Here is a 25,438-nt window from a genome sequence, read left to right as displayed (position 1 = left end):
TGTAAGATTCAAATGAACTGACCGTCTCTCGCTCTTCGTGTTAAGACATCAGTTTAGTTTCATTTGTCTCTCGTCTTTTCAACTGTTATATTCGCGTTGACGGCATTGAGCTTTGTTTACCAGTTTAGGGGGCGCCAAAAATAATAATTGGCTCTCAGGCAGAATGAACACGTTTTTAAAATTCAAATTATTAATGAAAATTAACTTCTGTGTATCAAATGAGTATTCTATTTCAATGAAAAACACTTTGTTTGCAGGCGGTGCAAAAATCTCATAAGATTTTTTTTTTGAAGAAAACTTTCTATTGTAATGTAAAGCCTCAGTAAAAATGTCGGAAATGTTGTACTCGCCGAGTCTGTTGTAAATAATAGTCTGGAATACGTGTTTCAAGTAATTAATAATATGGTGTGAAAAATTTCATTTGAATTTTAACATTTTCAAACTGGCTTCGTGGCTATCGAGTTTGGGACCCAAATTGAAAGTCGGCACTGACAACTGAGCTGAAGAGCTGTTCATAAAGAACAGCTCATTTAGATGATCTGATATGATCAGAGCTGTTCATCATGATGAGCTGATTTGCACACCTCTAACTCAAACATTTGAGTCGATGAATCGACAAATGTTGTGACGAATGTGCTGCTACACGGTGAAGTTAATGTTCGATTCAATGCAATCGGTCCAAACAATCGGCGAGTATGTGGATCGAATGTTTATTGTTTTTATTTACCATCAAAAACGTTAGGAAACTGAATGACGATGCGAGTATTGAAATTGCTGCCGTAGCAATTGTACTGAAATCGGGCAGTAAATTAAAAATGCTTGAAATCAACATTATTAAACTGCATTATTTTGCCGAATATTTTGAATTTTATGAATCAATTTCATAGTTCCTTCATCTAAAACTTGTAAACAAACCAATCTGTCAAAAATAGATTCGGACGAATCGTGTAGCGGTATATCGAATGTCATCGAGTGTCGAATCAACGAATGACAAAAATCCTTTGACTCGTGCAACTCGCATTGGAAGGTAATCCACAACGAACGGATTACCTCCCAAAGCGAATATTCGACACTCGACATTGGAGGTTCGTAGCTCGTCAGTCGACTACACGATGCGTCGAATCATCGAGCGTCCAACATTCGAGGATGTTCGTAGCATCGTGTAGCGCTGGCTTGAGGGAACTAATGCTTAAGAGCGAATGAATCTATTCTGAAGCAATCCCAAACTCCAGAGTAATGCGGGCGCTACACGATTCGTCCAACGTTTCACTCGAATGTTGGACTCAAACTAGAGATGTGCCATCCGCTCATGAGCTGTTCCGAAGAATCGACTCTTTGAAGTGAGTTGACGCGGAACAGCTCGCAAAAAAAATCAAACAGCTCTTCAGCTCACTTTGATGATGATGAAGGAGAGAAAAGAGCTGTAGAATTGAAGAGAGTGTGTGAGCTGTAAGATTCAAATGAACTGACCGTCTCTCGCTCTTCGTGTTAAGACATCAGTTTAGTTTCATTTGTCCCTCGTCTTTTCAACTGTTATATTCGCGTTGACGGCATTGAGCTTTGTTTACCAGTTTAGGGGGCGCCAAAAATAATAATTGGCTCTCAGGCAGAATGAACACGTTTTTAAAATTCAAATTATTAATGAAAATTAACTTCTGTGTATCAAATGAGTATTCTATTTCAATGAAAAACACTTTGTTTGCAGGCGGTGCAAAAATCTCATAAGATTTTTTTTTTTTGAAGAAAACTTTCTATTGTAATGTAAAGCCTCAGTAAAAATGTCGGAAATGTTGTACTCGCCGAGTCTGTTGTAAATAATAGTCTGGAATACGTGTTTCAAGTAATTAATAATATGGTGTGAAAAATTTCATTTGAATTTTAACATTTTCAAACTGACTTCGTGGCTATCGAGTTTGGGACCCAAATTGAAAGTCGGCACTGACAACTGAGCTGAAGAGCTGTTCATAAAGAACAGCTCATTTAGATGAGCTGATATGATCAGAGCTGTTCATCATGATGAGCTGATTTGCACACCTCTAACTCAAACATTTGAGTCGATGAATCGACAAATGTTGTGACGAATGTACTGCTACACGGTGAAGTGAATGTTCGATTTAATACAATTGGTCCAAACAATCGGCGAGTATTTGGATCGAATGTTTATTTTTTTTATTTACCATCAAAAACGTTAGGAAACTGGATGACGATGCGAGTATTGAAATTGCTGCCGTAGCAATTGTACTGATATCGGGCTGTAAATTAGAAATGCTTGAAATCAACATTATAAAACTGCAATATTTTGCCGAATATTTTGAATTTTATGAATCCATTTCATAGTTCCTTCATCTAAAACTTGTAAACAAACTAATCTGTCAAAGATAGATTCGGATGAATCGTGTAGCGCTGTATCGAATGTCATCGAGTGTCGAATCAACGAATGACAAAAATCCTCCTGCCACTCGCGTTGGAAGGTAATCCACAACGAACGGATTACCTTCCAACGCGAACATTCGACACTCGACATTGGAGGTTCGTATCTCGTCAGTGGACTACACGTTGCGTCGAATCATCGAGCGTCCAGCATTCGAGGGTGTTCCTAGCATCGTGTAGCGCTGGCTTAATCCCAGGAGAATTCAACAAGACGACGGAAGCAGAATAATTTGCAAGGAAAAGAAAGACGAAGGTTTGTTTCCTTCGAAAATATGCGTGAGAAATAATCATTTTTTTGTTTTTCAGCATCCTATTTCTCATTCTCTTGGGTTGGCCATACTATTATGTTGTCTTTCTGTGTGGATTTTGTTTGTGCTCTAATTGCAGCTATTCCTACAAGCAACGTCAAGATACCCGGTGATTTCACAAACGTTGCATCTTGTATCTAAGATTATCTCCAGGACATGTTTCGAATTTGTGGTATATACGGTACCATTTAGGGCAACTAGAACGTCGACCAGCTCTTTGTTTTTTTTATATGCTATTCTCTCTTGTTTAGTTTGTGATCGATGATTAGATGCCATGTACCCACCTTTTGTATATTATTCAATGAGCGATGCGAGCTGTTTTCGTGCTACCGTGAACACCCGACGTGACCCAGATGGTATCGCTCCCGTTTCGAACGCCTCCTCACGTGTGATTGACTGGCTGATAAAATTTGTTTCGTATCATAATATCCGTGTTGATTTGCCCAACACCTTGATACGCATGCCTTTTAAAAGCTGCATTCTGATAAACCTGTCTTCGTCGGCACTGTTGTATTGCAAAGATTAACTTTCGCCGACAATCTTGCGTAGAATTGGTTCATCTAGTCCTTGGTGTATAGACTATCTTGCAATATATAAATAAATAAATACATATGGTACATATATTCTTGCATACTCATTCCTCTCTTGGTTCATTGCTTGGAGCCTCTCAACTAGCTCCGTTAGCGCTTTTTGTTCTGTTTCCTGCTTCCGCCTAGATACCGGGAACTTTTTCCTGCTCTATTATTGCAGATGCCAACCACCTAAATTTACCCGCTGCAAGCTTCAAAGGGTTCATTAGTTCCTGAGTTAGGAGATACTATCCTTGCGGAATATGACTAGAAAACATAACTAATGTTCGCGTAATACGTTGCAACCCAGTATTCTTTTTGCTTTCGTATACTGTATTTCCCCCAGTTTCTAGAACGCGGACATCCTGTCTCGGTTTTACGTGCGGATATCCCATCTCGCTTATTTTCCAATAAATTTACTTTTACTTACATTGTTTGTTTGGGGGATTCCCTTCGTTCCAAAAGCGTAATTATTAGTCCGAATATTGAAGTTTTCAGTTGTGCCTCCTGGCAGGATCGCCAATTTGAACTTCACGCTCCGAAGGGAAAATCCCCCAACGTTAGAGCTCGTCTATTCGGTCCGAACGCCGGAAGAGGAAAGAGGTCGAGTCATGGTTATACATATTAACCAGAGCATCGCATACTATGAGATACAAGTAGTTGTGGTATCCCTTGTATTATATAGTGGTGTCACTCACACTGGTTCACCGTATGTGTCAAGTACGTCGAGTTCAGTTTGGTTCACACTTCTATTAAAATTAGTAAGCTCATTTCACACTCCCTTAATGATGTATACCACACAGTAAACAAGCTGACCAATCCAGAATCTGAAGCGGGGAGAATTTTCTCAAAAAGGTTGGTTTAGATAGCTTACCATCAACACGAATGAATAGTCAGAAGTGCAACGAAGTAATCCAGAATCATTTACTGCTGTTTTGCATCAAAAACCATTTGATAATTGGGTAATTTGGCATCAATTCAAAAATCCGGAAAGTCTTGGCATGGTTTAATGAATAGGAACTTCAGATTCTGGACTGGTCAGCTTGTTTACCAAATCCCTCAATGTAAAAACCGTTTCGTTTATGTTTTTTAATCACTCGAGCAACAAATTATTTCACCGTATCTTTGGAGAAAACTCCCTAGCAATGATACTTTTCTTCGTTGAATTGTTATATGTTCTAGAATACGCTTCTAGTTATTGGATTGTCCAGCAAACTCGTGTGCGCAACTGATGATACTCGAATCGAGACGCTAATCAAGAACAATTCTCGGTATCAACATATCAAATAGCAGATTCCTTATAAATATCTATGTTCATGAGCATCTGCTAAAGCTTGATTACATAAAACGCTACAATGCGTGAGTTCTACAATTTTTGACCGAAAACATTAAATGGACCAAATCTCCATCCACAACTTGCTTTATAAATGCAATGATAACTAGCAGTTTTAAGCAAATCGTGAAGGGATGAAAAATATGATCATTTACAACAATTTTGAGCGAAATAAACCATCATTAGAAATCTCCAAAGCTGGTCTTCACCCACAGAAAGTCAATCTTTGTATCTAGTGGAATAGCAGAGAACTTCCACATTATGAGCTTCTATGAAAAAAAGTCGATAAAGTTGATAAATTCCAACAATTACTATTCGCAGTTAAACGAATCAAAATCGGCAATATAGAAGAAACTTTCACAATTAGCTAAGGCATCCTCTTCCAGAATAATGCCAGATCTCATGTTTCTTTGACAGTCCGCCTAAATTTCTTAGAGTTTGGCTAGAGTGTGATAATCACCCCGCTATCATCAGATATCGAAAGAAAAAACATTCAAAAAGAAAAAAAAAAATGTTCAAGATCAAGAATTTCGACTCATTGGATTGCCCGACCGATTTTTCGACGAGGAAACAAAGAAGTTTTGCGATGATGAATTTTGAAAATTGCGTGAAAGACGATGAAAGATTTGTTCCACATAGTGCACATAGTGCACATAGAGTCGATAAAGTGTTTGTCTAAAATATATAAATTTGATTTTTTTTCTGAAACTCGGCATGATTATTCCAAACCTAAGTGGTGCGGACTCAATCCACTTCATTCTCAAGCAAATTCTTGCATGTTTTCAAGCGATTTCTTGCAATAAATTCTCAGACCACCAGAGATGCCAGATTTACAAATATGTTTGTAAATTTACAGACATATCTGTAAAACATTCATCACATCAAAAATATTTGACTCACCATATGACATTTTTCCATAGTTTTAATACAGAAAAGTTATTATATTTAGTATATATCAATACACATGACGTTAGACCAGCGATACTCAACCTGCGGCCCGGCAGTCCTTCTTGTTGGCCCATCTGGTGTGTATGATGTTTGGAACTCATACACATAAGTACTTTTGCCTTGACATCACTGCAGACGAAAAAGAGGATACGGTTATTCACAATTAATGAACAATTCTCGCGTAACTTTTGAAAAGGTGCAATGTAACATTTTCGCCAACTCGAGAAAAACGTAGTTGAAGACCCGAACATTATTTCGCGAATTGTCTTAAAAGCTATCAATCTTTATCACTGTTTTCACCACTAGCTGTCAAGAATAACTTCGTAAAACCAATCGTAACTATTGTTCCGTGATTTGAGATTAAGGTTGAAGCCTCGGAGCGAAAAATGTTACATTGGACGTTTTGACTGCCCGCGTTTGCACATTGGACATATTACGTTGCACTATAAAAATTTGAAACTAACTAATAAACAACAATCCAAATATCAGCATTTCGTTCTAAAGACTGATTACTATTGTTATCACTCGTTGAATTGCACTGAAATCGATAACAACACCTGTAAGAAACAAATTCCAAAACGACCGAAGAACGACTGCGAGTTGTTTTGACTGCTTTGTTACTTCGGACGTTTCGGCCGTCGGAGGAAAGTGGCGTCCGAAGTAACAGCCGGGTGCTTAAAATTCGAATCTGTACATTGGATATTTTTTGTATCGGCGACAAAAAGATGAAGAAGATAGATACGTGAACGATTGTTTTTGTAATACATTCAATGATTGAAAACTAATAGCGTGCATCCATTAACACGATTTGTTTACATTTGTTACATAAGACCTTTTCAAAAGTTACGCGAGAATTGCATTCTCTGCAGGTAAGGAAAAATCTTGAACGAAAATTGTCTCTGATAATTATTTTCTGTTCTAGACAAGATTGTTTTGCTGAAATGCAAGGAGATTTATTGAAAAATAGTTAAGTTAGGGTCAGGACTATGCAACCTATGTATTTAAACAACATCGAATAAAAATTTTCATTCTATTTTCAACAACTTACATTTGCCTTCGGGTCTGCTTATGACGAAATATGGGTTACTGTTCGATATTGTTACGACAGACATGGTTCATGGCCGTGTGGTGGTCTAAAACTTGTATAGCCTTGCATGGCGGATGGAAAATATACACTGCATTTTTTTAAAAATAAAAACGACAAGACCGCAAGCCTTGGTGGATGTCCAATATATCAACGAAGAAATACTGTGTTTTATAAAAATTAACAACGCGTATGTTTGTGTATGTATGTGTATGTATGTATGTGTAGATCGTTGAAACATTTAAACACACTTACAGCACATAAGTTATTAAGTGGTCCGAAAAATCATTTTTTTCCACTTTTTCCCAAAAATGACAAATGAAAATTAATAACATTTGAATCACTGAATCGATTTAGATGATCGACATATAAAATTGACCTAGCCTTTTATAAAAAAATATTTAACTTGCGAAATACATAATTATATTTTAGTAATTATTGATTGTAGTCGTTTTTTGACGTAGGACTACGTCTTTCATTTCTATACCGGGGTGTAAAATCAAAGTTTCGAAAACGAAAGCGTTACGCCGGAGACCGAGATTTTGAGCGTTAATAGCTCCTAAACAATTGAACGAAATGGTATGATAAACAATTCATTCGAAAGATAAAATGTCTACGCGTTATATACTTGTTACTTTTTGATCCAAAAACTTGTTTCAATAGTCTTAAAATTGCTTTCAAAACAGGCTATTGAAATCACCAATCGGTATATAAGCGAGCGGCGCTCGGAAATCCACTCAGTTCTAATTGAACAGCGATTGGAGCATGTTGTCGCTGTTGCGGTGAAGCTCTTTATTTATCATGAAAGCGCGGATGAACGGTGTCACCAAGAGCCTGTTTGTGCATCCTATGCCAGAAGGGAACCTATCAGGAGGAGAGTGATGCCACAAACGGTTCCCTGGGAAGACATCGCTACACACACATACACGCGCGGCTATTAACAGGTGGTTATCGAGTTGGCATTAACCACTGGTGGGCTTCCAGTATCGAGGAAAATGTGGAAATATCTAATCGTTACTGAGAATAATCTGCCAGTTCCTCTGGGAATTTTCCAAATATATTCATGTGAAAGAGTTTAATTGAATGTTTTCTATCCATGTTACACTGTGACCAAATATGTTTCAATCAAGTGCTATTAACAGGTGGTTTTCGAGTTGGCATTAACCAATGGTGGGCTTCCAGTATCGAGGAAAATGTGGAAATATCTAATCGTTACTGAAAATAATCTGCCAGTTCCTTTGGGAATTTTCAAAATATATTCATGTGAAAGAGTTTAATTGAATGTTTTCTATCCATGTAACACTGTGACCAAATACATTTGGTTTTGTGGTTTTTCAATCAATCGCAATTAACAGGATAGCTTCAGAAGATTATTCTTCCCCATCAGTAGGATATTTCCGTATCCAATATTGTATGCGCCCGCAATCGATTATTGCTCAGTCGCCGAAAGTTCCGAGCTCAGAGAGTTCATTCCCCTCTAGTTTGCCTTCCAAATTGCCATCGTAAACCACACCTTCTCTCGGTTCAATCACACACAAAAAGCATACTTAAGCGATATTCTGGTGGTGAGACACATTCATTTTTCGTGAGGACATCGACAAGACAACATCGTTGCCTAACGTGCTGGAGGAGGTGGACGGCGAAGGATCGACACATACACGCGCAGAACTCTTTCCGTTAGGATGCCATTCAGCATCGAGAAAGTTCCGGAAAGATCTAATCATTGCTGGAAAATAATCTGCCAGTTCCTTTGGGAATTTTCAAAATATATTCATGTGAAAGAGTTTAATTGAATGTTTTCTATCCATGTAACACTGTGACCAAATATGTTTCAATCAAGTGCTATTAACAGGTGGTTATCGAGTTGGCATTAACCACTGGTGGGCTTCCAGTATCGAGGAAAATGTGGAAATATCTAATCGTTACTTAAAATAATCTGCCAGTTCCTTTGGGAATTTTCAAAATATATTCATGTGAAAGAGTTTAATTGAATGTTTTCTATCCATGTTACACTGTGACCAAATATGTTTCAATCAAGTGCTATTAACAGGTGGTTATCGAGTTGGCATTAACCACTGGTGGGCTTCCAGTATTGAGGAAAATGTGGAAATATCTAATCGTTACTGAAAATAATCTGCCAGTTCCTTTGGGAATTGTCAAAATATATTCATGTGAAAGAGTTTAATTGAATGTTTTCTATCCACTGTTTTCTATAACACTGTGACCAAATACATTTGGTTTTGTGGTTTTTCAATCAATCGCAATTAACAGGATAGCTTCAGAAGATTATTCTTCCCCATCAGTAGGATATTTCCTTATCCAATATTGTATGCGCCCGCAATCGATTATTGCTCAGTCGCCGAAAGTTCCGAGCTCAGAGAGTTCTTTCCCCTCTAGTTTGCCTTCCAAATTGCCATCGTAAACCACACCTTCTCTCGATTCAATCACACACAAAAAGCATACTTAAGCGATATTCTGGTGGTGAGACACATTCATTTTTCGTGAGGACATCGACAAGACAACATCGTTGCCTAACGTGCTGGAGGAGGTGGACGGCGAAGGATCGACACATACACGCGCAGAACTCTTTCCGTTAGGATGCCATTCAGCATCGAGAAAGTTCCGGAAAGATCTAATCATTGCTGGAAAATAATCTGCCAGTTCCTTTGGGAATTTTCAAAATATATTCATGTGAAAGAGTTTTATTGAATGTTTTCTATCCATGTTACACTGTGACCAAATATGTTTCAACCAAGTGCTATTAACAGGTGGTTATCGAGTTGGCATTAACCACTGGTGGGCTTCCAGTATCGAGGAAAATGTGGAAATATCTAATCGTTACTGAAAATAATCTGCCAGTTCCTTTGGGAATTTTCAAAATATATTCATGTGAATGAATTTAATTGAATGTTTTCTATCCATGTAACACTGTGACCAAATATGTTTTAATCAAGTGCTATTAACAGGTGGTTATCGAGTTGGCATTAACCACTGGTGGGCTTCCAGTATCGAGGAAAATGTGGAAATAACTAATCGTTACTGAAAATAATCTGCCAGTTCCTCTGGGAATTTTCAAAATATATTCATGTGAAAGAGTTTAATTGAATGTTTTCTATCCATGTAACACTGTGACCAAATATGTTTCAATCAAGTGCTATTAACAGGTGGTTATCGAATTAGCATTAACCACTGGTGGGCTTCCAGTATCGAGGAAAATGTGGAAATATCTAATCGTTACTGAAAATAATCTGCCAGTTCCTTTGGGAATTTTCAAAATATATTCAATCAATCGCAATCAACAGGATAGCTTCTGAAGATTATTCTTCCCCATCAGTAGGATATTTCCGTATCCAATATTGGATGCATAAAACCTTGTGCCTCCAACGTAACGCTCTCGTTTTCGAAGTTCTCCAAATATTCATTCATTCAGAATGAATTCAGATTCAACTTCATACAAATGATCTCTAAATCAACGATAGTCCTACGTCACCCTTGCGGTTATACCATAGATATAACCCACTTCCTGTTTTTTCATGTTGAATTTATGCGATTAATAGTTGCTAACATAGTTACTGATAGTTTCTTGATAGTTACTTATCAATCGCATTAATTCAACATGCAGAAAATGTTGTGGCTGCGGTATGGTATTAAATGTAACGCAAAGTGTCCGGATTCAAATACATTACTGTATACTTACTTCGATGTTATTCGTTTCTCTCTCAGGGTAAGCAACGAATATAATAAGGGTAGGGAAGGAAGGAAGGTATTGAATTAGAGAGACTTTAAACTCTGAGAGTTCATTCGTCTCTAAGGGTAGGGTTTAGATTCTATACTTTTATAGTTTATAAAATGACGCTTCCTTTGCTTTCGTTCATTTCTTACTCTACTCTCGCACCGTGACGACTCGTTTGTTTGGGACCAAGCAGATAGCTAGTTAGTCTTTCAGTGGTAAGGCACACGAAAGCAGCTCGGATAAGCGCACCAGCCGCAGGATAGGTGAAGAAGCCACATCGCTATCGACCGGGAACTTTGCGTGAAATTCATCGCTATCGGAAGTCGACCGAATTGCTGATCCGCAAGCTACCTTTGCAGCTTTTGGATCGTGGAATTGCTCAGGACTTCAAAACCGACTTGCGCTTCCAAAGTTCCGCGGTTATGACGCTGCAGGAGGCTTATTCGAAGATACAAATTTGTGTGCTATCCACGCAAAACGCGTCACATCATGCCCAAGGACATTCAGCTGGCCCATCGAATCCAAGGAGAGGGTGCTATATTAGCTTAGCATATAATCATCGGCCCTTTTCAGGGCTCCAGATTTGATGGATTAGAGTTTAGAAAAGTTTTTTGCAGGCCAAACTGAAACGAGAATTTTCGTTTGGATGCCATACAGCATCGAGAAAATTCCGGAAAGATCTAATCGTTGCTGAAAAATAATCTGCCAGTTCCCTGGGAATTGAAGAACACATCCATGCGAAAGAGTTTATTTTAATGTTTTCTAATTATATGGCGAAAACAGCGACCAACTACATTTGATTTCGTAATTTTTCAATCAAGTGTAATTAGCTGGAAAGCTTCTGAAGATTATTCTTTCCCATCAGTAGGATATTTTCGTATCCAATATTGGATGCATAACATGAAAAACGGAAAATGTTTCGTATCGCGAAAATTATATAATTTTCAATCGATTATTGCTCAGTCGCCGAAATTTTCATACTCAGAGAGTTCATTCTCCTCTAGTTTGCCTTCCAAATTGCCATCGTAAACCACACCTTCTCTCGATTCAATCACGCACGAAAAGCATACTGAAATGATATTCTGGTGGTGAAACCCATTCATTTTTCGTGAGGCGTCGTGCACAAATTACGTAACGCGATAAGGGGGGAGGGGGTAGATGTTGCGTTACTTTCTGTTTATTAGAGATAGGAAATTGCGTTACGAAAGGGGGGGGGAGAGGTGGTTCAAAATTCGGATTTTTAGCGTTACGTAATTTGTGCACGACGCCTGAGGACTTCGACAAGACAACATCGTTACTGAACGAGCTGAACGGCGAGGGATCGAGGTATTCATTACCTGGCCTGACCTGACCTGAAATGCAATCAGTTTGTTTTAACTGTGAGGGAGCGCAGAAAAGCCGATGCTGATACTCTCATGACCAAGAGAGTATCAGCATCGAAATACGGTTCCTCGGGAAGACATAGAAGCAGCCGCCACACACACACATACACGCGCGCAACTCTTTTCGTTTGCTGGTTATCGAGAGGAAACCTGGAAAGAAATGATCGTTGCTGAAAAATAATCTGCCAGTTCCCCTTGGAATTGAAAATTACATTCAAGCGAGTTTATTTTAATGTTTTCTATCCATATAATACTGCGACCACATACATTTGGTTTTGTGATTTGTCAATCAAGTGCAGTTAGCAGGAAAGCTTCTGAAGATTATTCTTCAGAACAAGGTTTTTTGTATCCAATATTGGATGCATAAAACCTTGAGTCTCCAACGTAACACTCTCGTTTTTGAAGTCACCCAAATATTTATTTATTCATTCATTCAGGATGGATTTAGATTCAACTCCAAACAAATGATCTCTAAATCAACGATAGTCCTACGTCACCCTTGCGGTTATACCATAGATATAACCCACTTCCTGTTTTATTTTTTTTATGACTTTGAACTAGAGGGCGCTATATATTTTTATATTTTTTCTTGAAAGCTGAGGATTTTTTACACAATTATCTCGATATCAGGGTTGCTATTTTTTCATTTTTTAGATATGATTTAAAAAAAAAATCATTTTTCCCCATTTGTCCAAAAATAACTTTCTGCAAAAAATCATAACATTTGAACTACTGAACCGATTTAGATGATCGATATATTAAATTGAAGCCAATAAGCAAAACTCACACTTGCGGGAAGATTGGATTCTAGTAGCATAGGTCTAGTTTAGTCACATATGAATATTGATCGAAGACTTAAAACATGTTAAATTTACAAAATTCTAACTTAAAAACGATAATTATAGCATCTCTGATATCGAGATATGTTAAGTAAATACTCCTCAGCTTTCCATAAAAAATATAAAAAAATATAGCGCTCCTATCTTTAACCGAGAAAACTATGAAAAACTAACTCAATCCATAATTACAAAAACAAAATTCAATTTTTTTCGCAAAAGTAATATTTTTTTTTAAAAATATATCTCGTAAGCTTCAGTTTGATATGTCGATGATATGAATCGGTCCAATAGTTCGAAAGTTATGACTTTTTGTAGTGGGAAAAATGGGGAAAAATTGTTTTTCGAACCATCGATTAGTTTTGCAAAATCATATTTCAAAAACGAAAAAAATAGCATCTCTGATATCGAGATATTTTATGCAAAAGTTCTCAGCTTTCAATCCATATTAAAAATAGGATCCATATTATATGCAAGTTAAATATTTCTCAATTAAAGCTCATTGGCTTAAATTTGATATGTCGATCATCTAAATCGGTTGAGTGGTTCGAAAGTTATAAATTTTTGAAAAAAGTCATTTTGGGAAAAAGTGGAAAAAATTATTTTTGGGATCACCCTAAAATGGAAATGGGCACCCTAATGACAAATTAAAAAAATACGAGTTTAATGTTTTGCGATAAAGAACAAAATTACCACTTTTGACGAAGAGCTGAGAACCACTATATTAGTTTGGCATGGAATGGCTGTATATATATATATACAGAATACAATCTTACGTGCATCGTGATGTACAAAGTATTAATGAATAAGTGAAAATTAACGTTAAAAGACATTTCTATAGATCTGCACACTTTTACAGACTTTTCCACATTTTTAACAGACATGTTTTTACAGACTTTTTTTAAAATTCATCTGGCAGCTCTTCCTTCCACTTTTTATCGAATATTTCCAAATCGCAGGAGTAAACATTTACGTGACTCTGACTTTGTTTGTTTTTATTACGTTCGGAAAAACGTTATGACAAAGAGAGGGGACATTAAAAATGTGTTGCTCAGTGAAAGGCTGAGATGGTCTTTTAGAGATGCAATGGTTAATTAAACAATTGACGGAAAAATGTAGTTCGTTCATTTTATAATTTTACTTATTTTTGCCCTTGACAACAATACCTCTTTTATAGTGTTGATTATCATAAGAAAAATAACACTCCTGATCGTTGGATCTCTTTTGACATTTCAATTGGATCTGATTCAGTCCGCACTAACTAGTTCCAAACAACTCAATATTGAACGAAGAGATATCATTGGTAGATGAAACGCGGGGACAAAAAGCCAGCTAGGTGTATACAGTGTGTCAAGGTATTGATACACTCTATTGCAAGTTTGTACATAATTAAAATTCAAATAAAATTGTACTCTATCAATCATATATAGGTGTACGTCTTTCCCACCCTGTCCGTCTTTCCCGACTTTCCCCTACTATCAAATTTTATCTGTCAAAAAATGTCAAATATTGGGTTGGGGAAAAAGAAATGTCGTATATTGTCAATATATGGCAACACTTAAACATATCTTGTGTTGTACTTATCGCATCGGGCCATACTATGTGTGTTGTGATTGTCCTTTTCAGGCTCAAGTAATATTGCGTCAAATATGGCGTCCACCAAGCAAGAAATTCACCATATTTTACGTTTTTACTACCTGCGAGGTAAAACTGATACGAAGGCGGCCGAAATAAATTCGTGTAGTTTATGGACTTGATACTGTAACGATTCGCACAGCACAGCATTGGTTTAATCGATTTCGTTCTGGTGTAATGGCTGTCGAAGATACACCCCGTACTGGTAGGCCAATCGTCGTGGAAACCGATAAAATCTTTGAAATCATCCAAGTAGACCGGCATGTGAGCACTCGCTCGATTGGCCAGGAACTGGGTATAGACCATAAAACCGTTTGGAACAATTTGCAGAAAATTGGATTCCGAAAAAGGTGGATGTATGGGTTGACGCAAAAAAATCTTTTAGACCGAATCAAAGTCTGCGATGCACTGCTGAAACGGAACGAACTCGACCCATTTTTGAAGAAGATGGTGACTGGTGATGAAACGTGGATCACGTACGACAACCTAAAGCGAAAAAAGTCGTGGTCGAATTGCGGTGAGTCGGCCCAAACCATTACCAAGCCCAGATTGACGGCCAGGAAGGTTTTGCTGTGTTTTTGGTGGGATTGGAAGGAAATCATCAACTATGAGCTGCTCAACTATAGCCAGACCCTCAACTCGGTTCTCTACTGTAAGCAGCTTGACCGTTTGAAGCAGGCGATTGACCAGAAGCGGCCAGAAATGATCAATAGTAATGGTGTTGTTTTCCACCAAGACAACGTTCGGCCTCACACATCTTTGATGACCCGCCAGAAGCTACGGGAGCTTGGATGGGATGTCCTATTGCACCCTGTTGGGCAAAATCGGACATTTAGCAAGAATAAAAATGAAATTAATAGACACGTTTTTATTTCAACTTGTTCGGTTACTTGATAACAAAGGAATGACAAAAACACAAAAGAAATATTGCATCATACGATATTTCTCGAAGGTTCATAGTTTGTTTTTCTCTTCGTAGTCTAAGTTGAGACTCGAGGTACGAGGGGCGCATGAATGCAGCCGGCATGTGGTGAACTTTCCAACACTCCTCCTCACCATTTGCCGCCGCTGTCCTTCGTTGGTGATAGTCCCAACAGTTCTGATAGCTTCCTGAGTTTTGTAGTTCCGAGGGGCTTCGTTAGCAGGTCCGCTGCCATTTCATCAGTGGGACAATACTCGAGCCGCACAACCCCTTGATCACACAACTCTCGAACATACCTCTCCTTCGTTTCAATATGTTTTGAGCGGCGACTGATTCGATCCGATTGAACGAACTGGATGCATCCTTGGTTGTCTTCCATAATGCATGTTGGTCCGTCCAGCGTTTCACCCATGTCACTAAGCAGCTTTCTCAACCAAATAACTTCTTGACTGGCCTCTCCGAGCGCCACATACTCGGATTCCATTGAGCTGAGCGTGACGCAGTGCTGGAGTCTGCTGCCCCACGAAATTGCTCCTCCTGCATAGAGAATCCTAGCAGTCCTTCAGTATCGTTCTTGTATAGCAGCTTAGTCCCTTTCGTCAACTTGAGATAACGGAGTACTTTCTTCGCCGCCAACCAATCGTTTTCGGTAGGAGCACACACCTTACGGCCAAGGATCGATGCACTCACGGCGACGTCTGGGCGAGCACACACAGCGATGTAAAGCAAGGCACCCACGAGACTCCGGTAGGCCGTGTTGTCCAGAAATGGTGAGCTAGTATCTATCAATGAAGTGAATCCGGTATCCATCGGGCATTTGGCAGTCTTGGCATTTTGCAAGCCGAATCTAGCAACGATTTTGTCAATGTAACTCTCCAAACAAATGCTGTATTTTTCGTCGAATCGTCGGATCTCCAGACCTAGGAAGAAGCTAGGCTCTCCCAAGTCGGTTATGTCGAACTTCTCACTCAATGATTTGGTCACTCGATCGATCTCCGAAGAATCCTGGCAAGCGACAAGTATGTCATCGACATATACGAGCAGATAGACTCTCAGTCCACCGACGATCTTGGTGTAGAAGCATTTATCCGTTTCACTTTGTGTAAATCCCAAGCTTCTCAGCACGCCGTGTAAACGCTGGTTCCAGCATCTGGCTGATTGTTTTAGCCCGTAGATGCTACGGCGTAGTCTGCACACAAGTCGCTCGTTACCCTTCTCGACGAAGCCAGGGGGTTGTTTCATATACAACTCCTCAGCTAAGGTACCGTACAGGTATGCGGTTTTAACATCTAGGTGTCGAAGAGTCAGATTACGTTGAGATGCCACTGCCAACAAAGCCCGAAGGGTGGTTTGTTTGATCACAGGAGCGAACGTTTCCTCGAAGTCCTCCCCGTACTTCTGGGTGTAGCCTTGCGCTACTAAACGTGCTTTATATTTGACGATCTTGTTTCCCGAACCTCTTTTGATCTTATAGATCCACCGACAGCCTACCGCTTTACGACCGGCTGGAAGTTCTGTGAGCTCCCACGTGCTGTTCCGATCATGAGACTCCAGCTCCTCTTTCATTGCAGCTCGCCACTCCACCTCATCAGGACCAGACAATGCCTCATGTAAACTCTGTGGTTCATTATCTGCCGCTTGGACGTAGCAGATCTCCTCAAGTAGCAGACGTGGCGGAATCGCTTTGCAGACGCGCGACGATCGACGGAGAAATTCTTCCTCTTCAAATCCCTCAAAGTTAGGCTCGTTCTCGGTTGTACTGTGGAACGAATGGCTGTCGTCGGTTCCGTCCTCTTGCTCCGCAACCTCTTCCGGATTGTCGAACACCGCTTCATCAACGAACTCTTCGCCGAAGGTATGTAACTGCGCCGTGGCATTTGCTCCTCCAATCAAGTTCGTACCAGCTTCAAACTCCTCGTGAGTAGCACTAGCCAGCTCAAGGAACTTCGCATCCCTGCTGATAGTGATTCGGTTCGTAGCCGGATCCAGGAACCGATACGCCTTCCTTCCTTCGGCATATCCCACAAACACCATCTTTCTCGCCTTCGGATCAAGTTTCCGTCTTTTCTCATCCGGCACGTGGACATACGCCTCCGTCCCAAACACTCGCAGGAAGGAATAGTTTGGCTTTTTACCCCACCAGAGTTCGAACGGCGTAGCTTCGGTCGCAGCAGTCGGCAGTAAGTTCTGCAGGAAATTGGCTGTTGAAACTGCTTCTCCCCAGTATTGTTTACCTATTCCAGCTTCCAACAAAAGACATCGCATCATCTCTTGCAACGTGCGGTTCTTCCGTTCAGCGGTCCCGTTCTGTTGCGGGCTGTACGGTGCCGTTTGCTCCAACCGGATTCCATTCACTGCCAAAAATTTCTTCAATTCTGCACTGGAGTACTCTCCTCCTCCATCGGAACGTATTAGTTTCGGCAAACGATCAAACTGGTTCTGCATCATTCTCGAATACTCGACGATCTTTTCAGCCGCTTCCGACTTGTTCGCCAGCAGGTACAAAACGCAATATCGACTGTAATCGTCCACCATCGTCATCAGGAAACGATTCCCTCTGGGTGTCGCAACCTCCAGGGGTCCACACAAATCGGTATGGACGAGATCTCCTACAGCGCTGGAAGAGGACGCGGACTTGCTAGGAAACGGCGCACGACACATTTTTCCTTCATAGCATATTCCGCAATCACCTTTCACATGACACTCCTGCAAATTCAGGCCGGTTCCGAGACCCTTCCGGACGATCTTCTCTAGTGCTTGCTTGTCCCGATGGCCAAGTCGACGATGCCACACATGAATACAATTTCAGATTCATTTCAGCCGATACAAATTTTCACTTCTTTCAGCACTCAGCAAAACTTTCCCGTTCTTCTGGATCTCGCAGCCGGTTTTGTTGAACAAGACAGAACAACCTTCATCGGTCAGTCTACCGACCGATAGTAGATTCCCGGTCAACGCAGGAACGTAGTAAACTTGCTTGACAGTCACAGGTACTTCCTTGCCGTTTCCGTCCAGCGAACGGAATCTGCTCGAACCAAATCCTACCGCAGCGATCTTGTTCCCATCAGCAAGGCAAATAGTTGTATTAACTTTTATAACGTTCTCAAGAAGCGATGCATCACTGGTCATGTGCGATGTCGCTCCAGAATCCAGACACCACACGACGTCACCGGATTCACCAGCCTGCAGACCAGCAGCCAGACACACCTCAGCAGCCTCTTCATGTTCAACCACTATATTTGCCTTCTGATTTTTAGCAGTTTCTTTTTCACTGTTCTTCCTGTCGTACTCCAGTTTCCGGCAGTCACGACGGAAGTGTCCTTCTTTACCACAATAGTGGCACACTTTTTCTTTCTTCTTCTTTTCCGGTTTCTTTTGATTCACTTGCGTCTTCAGCACTTTTTCTCCGCTAACACCGCAACTGCCGCTTCCACCAGATTTCTCCAACCGCTTCCTCCACTCATCGAGCAGCTTCCCTTTTACGAGCTCCAACGTCAGCTCAGCCTCGGGGCGGCTCTCGAGCGCTGTGATCAAGCTGTCGTAGGATTCGTTCAAGCTTGACTGGATGATGGCAACCAACCAGTAATCCTTCAGTGGATCTCCCGTGTTCGACATTCGGTTGGCCAGTTGCGTGATTTGCGCCAGATGATCGGCCATATTTCCATCCTTCGGCAGATACAGCCGAAAGAGCTTCCGCAAAACATGAATCTTTGTGGCAAGCGAAGACCGTGCGTGATAGTTTTTCAGCGAGAGCCACATTTCGCGAGCTGTGGTGGCATGCAGAACGTGGCCGGTCTGACCATCTTCGATCGAGAGACCGATCAGAGCCCGAGCCTTGCCGTCTTTGAGAGTCCAGGATTCGCTCGGCGGTTCCGGCTTCTCCTCCTCGATGACGTTAATTACTCCCTCCTTCAAAAGCACTAGCTCCATACGGAACTTCCAGAGCTCGTAGTTAAAATCGTTCAATTTATCTACGCTCAAGCTCATGTTCGCCGCCATGTTGCTACGATGTTCACATCCGATTTCGAACGAAAAAACTTTTCATAATCCGCGAACTACGCGCACTCGCGACGCTGGGCCCATAACCTGTTGGGCAAAATCGGACATTTAGCAAGAATAAAAATGAAATTAATAGACACGTTTTTATTTCAACTTGTTCGGTTACTTGGTAACAAAGGAATGACAAAAACACAAAAGAAATATTGCATCATACGATATTTCTCGAAGGTTCATAGTTTGTTTTTCTCTTCGTAGTCTAAGTTGAGACTCGAGGTACGAGGGGCGCATGAATGCAGCCGGCATGTGGTGAACTTTCCAACACACCCACCGTATAGTCCGGACCTGGCTCCAAGTGATTATCATCTCTTCCGGTCCATGCAAAACGCTCTTGGTGATACTAAAGGTGGAAACAGAATGCCGCGTTGTGCGTTGCTTCTCATCAGCTGTCATTGCTTGCGTTTTGTGCTAAAACATTCGCCCGACGCAGTCTGCTGATTTGTAATCACAATCTAGCGTTCGCGTCACCTCTTCTCATGTGAACAAACACAAAGTAAAATTCAATCAGTCAACTTCAATCAACTTGTGGATCTGTAATTTCATTTTTTGATTACGCATCAATTTCCGTTTATCCATCATTACCTTAAATATAATGAATTCAGCCGATGTTCAGTTTGCATCGGTTGCTTAATTTTGCATAAGTATCAATACATAATAACTTCTTTATACTTGTTTTCAATGAATTTCAGTTCGTATCCAAATCTTGTTCTTGTTGTGTCCACGAATTGGTTGAATGTTTTTAAAAACAACACATTGACATATTCGGCGCAAGCAGTTTAGAACAAATGTTAGCGTTTCGTACAACGATGCTAATGACGCAACGCGTTATTGTGGGTGGTTAAATGGAAACACACATGTTTAAAATGAAGTGTCAAAGCACAATTGTAGCGACGCGACGCATAGCGCGGCATTCTGGTCCCACCTTAAGTTGGCCTCAGAAGAGGCTTGCGGAAACTGGCTGTCTGAGTTTTTTGCAAATAAGGAGGGGGGTTTTATAAGGGGGGATAATGAAGTTGCCTTCTAAACGGCAACAAGTTTGCGAACAACATGGCGCATATTTGACTTAAATTGGATAATTTCAAGTATGTTAAATAAAGCGTCAAATTTCGATCAGAAATACGACATTTCTTTTTCCCCAACCCTATATTTCTCTTCGATCAAACAATGTATGAGCACCTTAAAAACAGTTGAACACAGTTATAAAAAAATATTTGTTTTTGACGTAGGACTACGTCTTTCATTTCTATACCGGGGTGTAAAATCAAAGTTTCGAAAACGAAAGCGTTACGCCGGAGACCGAGATTTTGAGTGTTAATAGCTCCTAAACAACTGAACGAAATGGTATGATAAACACTTCATTCGAAAGATAAAATATCTACGCGTTCTATATTTGTTACTTTCTGATCCAAAAACTTGTTTCAATAGTCTTAAATTTGCTTTCAAAATAGGCTATTGAAATCACCAATCGGTATATAAGCGAGCGCCGCTCGGAAATCCACTCAGTTCTAATTGAACAGCGATTGGAGCATGTTGTCGCTGTTGTGGTGAAGCTCTTCATTTATCATGAAAGCGCGGATGAACGGTGTCACCAAGAGCCTGTTTGTGCACCTTAGGCCAGAAGGGAATCCATCAGGAGGAGAGTGATGCTACAAACGGTTCCCCGGGAAGATCTCGAAGCAGCCGCTACACACACACACATACACGCACGGAATTCTTTCCGTTTGGATCGAGAAAGATCCGGAAAATAATCTGCCAGTTCCTCTAGGACAGGGGTTTTCAAACGGTGCTCCGCGGGAAATTTGTGCTCCGAGAAGTTATAGCAAATGCTCCCACTTGAAAACCCACCTTGAAAAAAAAAATCTTCAATTCAATTTCACTAGGAATATAGTGATTTATTTTGTTTTCTCTGGGTTAGAAGTCGTGTGACTGATACGCGTAACCAAAATAGAGTTGTCCTAAGTTGAGTAATGTCAATACAGATAGAATTTGTTTTATTGATGAAAACATGCCGGTGCTCCATCATATATTTTTGCTATAAAAAGTGCTCTGCCATAAAAAAAATCTGAAAACCCCTGCTCTAGGAATTTAAAAATACATTCATGTGAAAGAGTTTATTTGAATGTTTTCTATCCATGTAACACTGTGACCAAATATGTTTCAATCAAGTGCTATTAACAGATGGTTATCGAGTTAGCATTAACCACTGGTGGGCTTCCAGTATCGAGGAAAATGTGGAAATATCTAATCGTTACTGAAAATAATCTGCCAGTTCCTCTGGGAATTTAAAATTAGATTCATATGAAAGAGTTTATTTTAATGTTTTCTATCCATGTAACACTGTGACCAAATACATTAGGTTTTGTGATTTTTCAATCAATCGCAATCAACAGGATAGCTTCTGAAGATTATTCTTCCCCATCAGTAGGATATTTCCGTATCCAATATTGGATGCATAAAACCTTGTGCCTCCAACGTAACGCTCTCGTTTTCGAAGTTCTCCAAATATTCATTCATTCAGAATGAATTCAGATTCAACTTCATACAAATGATCTCTAAATCAACGATAGTCCTACGTCACCCTTGCGGTTATACCATAGATATAACCCACTTCCTGTTTTTGAGTGTGGGCTTGAACCGGCCCAAGGCGCTTATATCAATGTATAACAGGTGAAGCAACATTATCACTTCATTAAGAAGGGGATTACGGTTTGTGGAGCGGGGGTTGTTTGTTTTGTTATTGCTAGGATACACCATTTTTGCATTTTCACATGCGAGAGTAGTGGAATGAGAAAGAAATTCTACAAAATCACCCTTTCTTTTTCATAAAATTTGCGAAAGCGGAACATAGTAGGCATCGTTCGAATAAGCGTCGGTGCAGTTTGTAGACAGCCGCCGGCAGCGATCTGATGCCGTTTGTAAACAATACCGACAACAATTCCAATATGGCTGAAGTGCATTTCATATGATTGTTTCACCTGGTATATATAGAGGCGCCTTGAACCGGCCAAAACAAATTCGCGTTGATGGCGGAATGGTGTCGACATCTGGATACAACATTAGTTTGTATGAGGCTATTCTCTTTCAGATTGGTCGGCCCTAAGGCAATTTTAAATTGCTAAAATTTGTATGAAAATTTTTTCATGGCATTATTTACCTTATAGAAGTACGTTGTTCTGGCCCTAATTTAAGCTATTTTCTATGAATTTTCGGATATTCTCACCAAACCTTACCATTATAATATAAAATTGTCTTTAGACACATTTTTTGTATGAAATTTTTTCACTACTTGCAAGCAAAAGTGATTTTAATTTATATGGAGCACTGATTTGATTTGGGAAAAATAATGTTCATTCATAATTTTTATTTCAAAAGTGTGTTCATTTCTTCTGAAAGCCCATATTGTCATGCCTACTCCCCCATTTCGTAATACGAAGCTCAATGCCGTCAACGCGGATTGTAACAGCCAGGATACAAACGTTAATTGCAACGATAAACAAAAAAAATATTATCATCTTCCTATAACTACAGATTTGAGCAAGAGGTTGATCCAGAAACATTGAAATTATTATTAACAAGGTTTACATAACAATATGTTTCAGTCATTATCTCTAAAAGAAATAAAACCGGTAGGTCAATTCTGTTTAATTGTTCTCATATATTTCAGTGACCAGTTCCGACATAATGAATCAAATTCTGGTGACATGTCTATTACTAATCCAAGCCTCACTTTCCTGGGCATCGAATGGTTGTGTTGATTTGGATGGTTTAAATTTCGATAAAGTTGTAAAGCGGTTTCAATATAGCTTAGTTAAGTTTGATGTGGCTTTTCCGTATGGGGACAAACATGAAGCATTCACATATTTTGCGAAAGAGAATTCTGAACACCTGGGTGAGTTATTCTTCTATTCCAATTACTTGCAATAGAAGACTAACACATGTTCATTTGTTTCAGATCATCTGCTTTTTGCCCTTGTTGGCATCAAAGATTATGGAGAAAAGGAGAACGCAGATCTGGGCAAGCGATTCAATGTGAAGGAGGCCTTTCCTGACATAAAACTTTTCAACAATGATTCGTTGAATAATTTCATTGACTATCCAGAGAATCTTCCTGTGACAGTGTATAATCTCAGGGAATTCATTAGTAGCAATACTGATTTATACATTGGCCTACCCGGGTGTTTGAAGGAAATCGATGAACTGGCTGCAAAATTTGCCCTTTCTTCCAACGCAGAGGAGATGAGCCAAATACTATCCCAGATAGAAAATTTGGACAGTATTTACAGCAATACAGAGAAACTTCACAAATCTTTTAATGTTTATTTAATGTTAATGAAAAAAATCTTGCAGTCTGAAAAGACTGTTCGTGAATTCATTACATCAGAAGAAGCTCGTATACAGCATCTATTGAGCGGCAAGCTAAGCGAGAACAAAAAAGCTGATCTTAATTTAAGATTGAATATCATGAAGTCTTTCAAAACGACGAAACAGCCTACGCAAAAGGGGGTGGTGACAGACGAACTTTAATGAATAGTTATACATATACATCTATGCTTTTGGACTTATTTGGATCAATATTTGTTTTACCATAACTTATACACACGTTTACCGTTTATTACTGCCAATTCCAAATCTTTACAATCAAGCGACTTCGCATGAATAGCATACTTTACACGAATTGTTTGACTTCAATTAAAATAAATCGTAGAATAAACACATGAAGGCGCATGTCTTCGAAACGTAAAAGTATGCGAATCTCTTTTTTTCCAAAATATATATTTTATTAAGGCACACATATGGCGTTAGCCTAACGGGGCCGGGAGTTCAATATTTTGACAATTTTTGTTTTACGACTATGTTAGTAATATGTAACCGATTACTCGCGGTTGGTTCGAGGTTAGTATTACAAAGATTCTCATAATTAGGATGTTGCAAATCACTTGTTTTATTTGATTTATTATTGAAAAAATACCAGTGCTGTATAGGAAACACAAAGAAGTCAAACGTGAGATTTCAATCTTTCATCGAAGACGCATTTAAAACATTCCAGTTTGTAAGACAAGAGTAGTGAATCAACCTGTGCTTAATTTTTATATTTAAGAGGCTTCAAACTGTAATAATATATACTGTAACTCCACCATATTCTGCGCAGCTTAGACTATTTTTTTTCTTTTTTTTGTCAGTGTATAAATTCTTTATTTTTCTATAAGTTAAAAAAAAGTTTTTACAAAATAATTATTGTAAGCTTCGTTTCCTAGTTCGAATATTAATGAGGCTACATCAATAACGTTATTACATCGCATAATGAAGATGACGTATTTTATAAACATTTTTAGAATTTGAATTTTTTTAGTTGTTGGTATATTCCTCAGCTGAGGTCTTAAAAGTTCTTCTATTTCGAGCCTGCGCCATCCACCAAGCAGCACAGTTAATTTCCGCTGCAGTGTTCTCCAAGCTGGCTCTACTCGCACGCACTCGCCTAGTTTATGCTGCAATGTCTCACATCTAGTGTTACAAAACATACAATTTTCACCAACGGCTCTGTTCATACGAAACATTAGTTTTCTATGTTCGAGCTTTTCATTGATTAGCAAAAAAAGGCTACTCCGCTCATTCCAGTTCAGCTGTCGAAGCGTTATGTTTTTCCATATTTTCTTCCAGTCTGCCGCTGGGTACTCACGAGAAACTTTTGGTATTTCCGTTTGTTCGATAAAATGGTTGTGAATAATATCGGCGGAGGGATTTTGTTGTATATGCGAAGGGAGTGTTGGAAGATTAGAAAGGATGAATTTCAGACAAGGACAATCTGCGGGAGGGGTGGGACTTCTCTGGGTAAAGAAGGACATATAGAAGGGAAGGGAAACGATATCACTCCCATGTCGATTTAACAGCAGCGCCTTACATTTGAAAGCTGGCAACTGTAGTTTCAAGCCGCCTGCTTCACTGCTCCACGCCAACTGTTGCATTGGAACTCGTGCTACGAAACCTCGCCACAAAAACGTTCCCATCGTCGCAGTCAGCTTTGCCACATGAACGGCAGTCGGTGTGAGAATAGATGCAAGATACCATATTTTCGCCGTGATAAATGTGTTGAGTAATATAACTTTCTGATGTAAGGTGAGTGTACGAAGCGAGTGAAGATAAACCTGTCGAGCGAATGTACGTACAAGCGTATCCCAGTTTAGCTTGTTCATCAGACGTACGG

At 39.6% G+C, this 25,438-nt stretch overlaps 1 protein-coding gene and 1 long non-coding RNA gene across 4 annotated transcripts; both read left to right on the top strand.

The window, feature by feature from the left end:
* The first annotated feature begins 2,370 nt into the window (after positions 1 to 2,370).
* LOC129761885 (uncharacterized) lies at positions 2,371 to 3,355 on the top strand. Its single transcript, XR_008740491.1, has 2 exons — positions 2,371 to 2,683; positions 2,737 to 3,355. It is a non-coding gene; the product is annotated as an uncharacterized LOC129761885 (long non-coding RNA).
* A 19,310-nt stretch (positions 3,356 to 22,665) lies between these two features.
* LOC129763630 (protein windbeutel) lies at positions 22,666 to 24,360 on the top strand. Of its 3 annotated transcripts, none has more exons than XM_055762870.1 (3): positions 22,666 to 22,777; positions 22,901 to 23,125; positions 23,189 to 24,360. In XM_055762870.1, the coding sequence occupies exons 2-3, from the start codon at positions 22,918 to 22,920 to the stop codon at positions 23,758 to 23,760; spliced, it is 780 nt and encodes a 259-aa protein (XP_055618845.1). In that variant the 5' UTR covers positions 22,666 to 22,777; positions 22,901 to 22,917; the 3' UTR covers positions 23,761 to 24,360. The 3 variants fall into 3 exon arrangements, with proteins under 3 accessions (XP_055618845.1, XP_055618843.1, XP_055618842.1); XM_055762868.1 differs by having other exon boundaries at positions 22,667 to 22,812; positions 23,189 to 24,359; XM_055762867.1 differs by having other exon boundaries at positions 22,680 to 22,834.
* Positions 24,361 to 25,438: the final 1,078 nt, after the last annotated feature.

This window comes from Toxorhynchites rutilus, chromosome 1 (genome assembly GCF_029784135.1).
Source record: "Toxorhynchites rutilus septentrionalis strain SRP chromosome 1, ASM2978413v1, whole genome shotgun sequence".
Classification (NCBI taxonomy): Eukaryota; Metazoa; Arthropoda; class Insecta; order Diptera; family Culicidae; genus Toxorhynchites; species Toxorhynchites rutilus.
The sequence above is the reverse complement of the archived record's forward strand: the minus strand, read 5'-3'. Positions and strand labels throughout refer to the sequence as shown.

Coding starts and splice junctions, on each gene's coding strand:
- LOC129763630 (XM_055762867.1), top strand. Junction 23,126..23,188: donor AGAGAATTCTGAACACCTGG/GTGAGTTATTCT, acceptor CATTTGTTTCAG/ATCATCTGCTTTTTGCCCTT.